The 2,829-nt window shown below is 56.7% G+C and overlaps 2 protein-coding genes across 2 annotated transcripts in view; both read right to left on the bottom strand.

Moving 5' to 3' along the window:
- Nucleotides 1–74: 74 nt before the first annotated feature.
- ACA1_375710 (uncharacterized protein) lies at nucleotides 75–838 on the bottom strand (the record flags this gene model as incomplete). Its single annotated transcript, XM_004334377.1, has 2 exons — nucleotides 75–675; nucleotides 744–838. The coding sequence occupies 2 exons, from the start codon at nucleotides 836–838 to the stop codon at nucleotides 75–77; spliced, it is 696 nt and encodes a 231-aa protein (XP_004334425.1).
- A 552-nt stretch (nucleotides 839–1,390) lies between these two features.
- ACA1_375600 (ABC2 type transporter superfamily protein) overlaps nucleotides 1,391–2,829 on the bottom strand; it is a gene marked incomplete at both ends in the record, with an annotated part of 4,152 nt that continues 2,713 nt past the window's right edge. Inside the window, 4 exons of the mRNA XM_004334376.1 lie at nucleotides 1,391–1,588; nucleotides 1,697–2,027; nucleotides 2,096–2,234; nucleotides 2,317–2,800. Of these exons, the coding sequence (XP_004334424.1) occupies nucleotides 1,391–1,588; nucleotides 1,697–2,027; nucleotides 2,096–2,234; nucleotides 2,317–2,800 (1,152 nt within the window). The remainder of the gene's footprint in view (nucleotides 1,589–1,696; nucleotides 2,028–2,095; nucleotides 2,235–2,316; nucleotides 2,801–2,829) is intronic.

Here is a 2,829-nt window from a genome sequence, read left to right as displayed (position 1 = left end):
AACGAAGAAACCAAGAACTAGAATTGCCTGTTAGGAACCAAAGGTTCAGTAACCAGCTCAGATACATGTATTGTTCACCAATCCACAAAGTATCCCGCGCTGATTCCTTTCAAGCAGTCGCTCACCGTAGTGGCACCGCCGGCGATCCCCGCCACGGCGGCACCCGTCGAGATAGCCGCAAACGTCAACGCACTCCCGATGGTGGTCTGAGCCGCGAAGAAGGTGATGATCCCCACCGCGGCGGCACCACCCCCGACAGCCGCCGCGGCCGCCACAAACGGGGCAAAGCAGAGGCTCGCCACCTGGGCGGGGGAGAGCGCGTGCTCCACCACACTCAGCCTCCACAACGCCCTCGCGGGGATCTGGGCCACCGGCTGGTTGTCGGGACCGCCAATCAGCTCCACGCCTGTGCCGTCTGGGGTAGCGGCCAGCAGCTCGCCGTTCTGAAAGCTCTTGAAGGCCACCACGGGGGAGTGGTCCCCCTCCAGTTGCAGGTAGAGCACCCTCCACCACCGCCTCTGCTCCCAGCACTTGTTTCCGTCCAGAGCGGCCCCCTGAAAACAGAGGTCGGCACTGTCGAGGAGAGACTGGGGGTGTTGGTCGGTGCGGATGAGGATGGTCTTCGCCACGTCATTTTCACCTCGCTCGCACCACTGCAGCTTGAACATGGATGCCCTGTTGTGTAGTATTTGATAATTACAATCAATAAAAGATCATCTCAAGCGTGATGGAGCAATATGCACCTGGCGTCCATGGTGTCTAAGGTTGCTCGCCAATCCGAGTTCTTGAGGTAGCGCCCAGCACCAACGTTGAAGAGGCTGCAGCGAGGCTCGGTCATGGTCGCACTGTTTGTGAGTGTCGCGGTTGGTACAAACCACTGGCCGACTGGCGTATGTTTGCATTTATTTAGGCTCGTTGAGGAGGAAGGACCCCACCCATTGGCTACCAAATAGGTCGCCTCCAGTAATTACTAGGTCAGTCGGTAGTTTGTTACCCACCAGTGGGGGAGGATTGTTTTGGGCAAGAGCGATTGTTGGGGGCCTTTGGGGTGGGTTCTTTTGAAACTCACGCCCTTTGCTTGGCGAATTTCTTCATGGTACCTACAGGGATTTCAATTTGGTCATGGTGTTCACCCAGTCAGGCGTTCTGGTGTCAGGGCTGATAAAAGAGACTCTCCTGTACAAGGTTTGCAGACTGGTTCTCACTTCCATTAACATCCTCAATGAGGAGACCTACAACAAGCTCAAGAAGGCCAGCCTACATGTGCTGTACTGCCCCAGGAATTACTGTTAGAAATTTCTTGGTGTGAGCTTTTCCGCCTTGAGATGAAGGGCTCCATCCCCTTCCAATTATACCTTCTTTACATCTCCCAAAAATATACGAAAATAATTTATCGCTTCTGGTGTACGACACACTTGAGGAGGAAGGCGCTCGAGATGAACAGGGCCAGGACCCAGCCCACCATGACGAGCGAATCGCGCAGCATGTTATCGGCCGACATTCCCAGGCTATCCAGGAACTGCTCGCCGGTCGTGATGGGGCAGTAGTACGCCGTCGCCGTTCCTCCGGCGGCCAACTCAATCGGGACCTGTGTCGTTTTTAGGAATATAATATTAGATTTTTTATAACATATTATCGATAATATAATATGATTTATATACAAAAAAATGACTTTTTGTATCAACAGGAGCAGTACCTGAACGAGCTCGCTGTCGGAGCAGTGGAAGTCCATGCCCTTGATCTCGTTGATCAGCAGGGCCTCGATGGGGTACATGTTGACGTCCAGGTAGTGGAGCCAGATCCAGTAGTCGGGGATCTTGTTGCGCGCGATGAGGAAGCCGGCGAACATGGAGAGGACGGTGAACACGAGGCCCGCCATGACGTTGGCCACGGCGATGTTGGGCGCCGAGAAGCAGAGCGTGTAGACCACCACCAGCGAGATAAGGTTGGCCAGCAGGTAGAGCGCGAAGAAGATCCAGAACTTGCCCGCCTCGTACTGCAGCCCCGATATGAAGTACACCGGAACACTGGACACACACGACACACGACACACGTTAGTACGGCGACGCGGTGTGTGCGGTGTGTGCGGGCGTACACAAAGGTGACGGTGTTGATCAGAATGTAGGGCAGCTCGATGGCGATAAGGCTGAGCAGGTAGATGAGCGACGAGTAGGTGCGCGAGGCCCGCTCGCGGTACATGGGCGGCCGCGACAGGATCAGGTTGGCCTTAAGCTCTGCGCACACCACACGCAGGTGAGCAATGACGTGGCATGACGTGGCACACCAAGCTGGGGTGGGGATGGAGGTGCGACGTACGAAGGGCGCCCATGTTGGAGAAGAGGAGGGCGTAGTAGAGCATGCCCACGCGTTGGGTGTTGGAGGCCTGGTCTCGGCCCAGGTCGAGGAAGTAGGTACCCAGCACGACGCCCATGACGATCGGCAGCGAGAGCTTCATGACGAACTCCTCCGGCTGACGCCAGTAGCTCTTCGTCCCGCGCACGAACATCTCCCACAGCTGCGTGGTCGGCAGGCTCGCGTAGCGGTCGCTCAGCCGCCGCTTGATCTTGTGGTGCCATCGCTTCTCCCGCGCGCCGTCGTCCGTGCCGCTCTTGTCCATCACTGCGGCGGCGTAGATACCGCGCGTGAGCTCCTGGTCCGCCGACGCGTAGAAGGCCGACTGCCTGTAGGCCTGGACGAAGTAGTTCTCGTCGGTCTTGGCCAGCTTGCCCTCTTCCTCTTCCTCTGAGTCATCGTCATCGCTGTCTTTGGTGGATTTCTTGGTGATACCCGCACCAGTCACCTGTTACGTTGAGCGTGAGTGAATGAAAC

The sequence above is a fragment of the Acanthamoeba castellanii genome (assembly GCF_000313135.1).
Source record: "Acanthamoeba castellanii str. Neff unplaced genomic scaffold scf7180000084679, whole genome shotgun sequence".
NCBI lineage: Eukaryota > Discosea > Longamoebia > Acanthamoebidae > Acanthamoeba > Acanthamoeba castellanii.
Note: the sequence above shows the minus strand (reverse complement) of the source record. Positions and strands in the feature narration are given on the sequence as shown.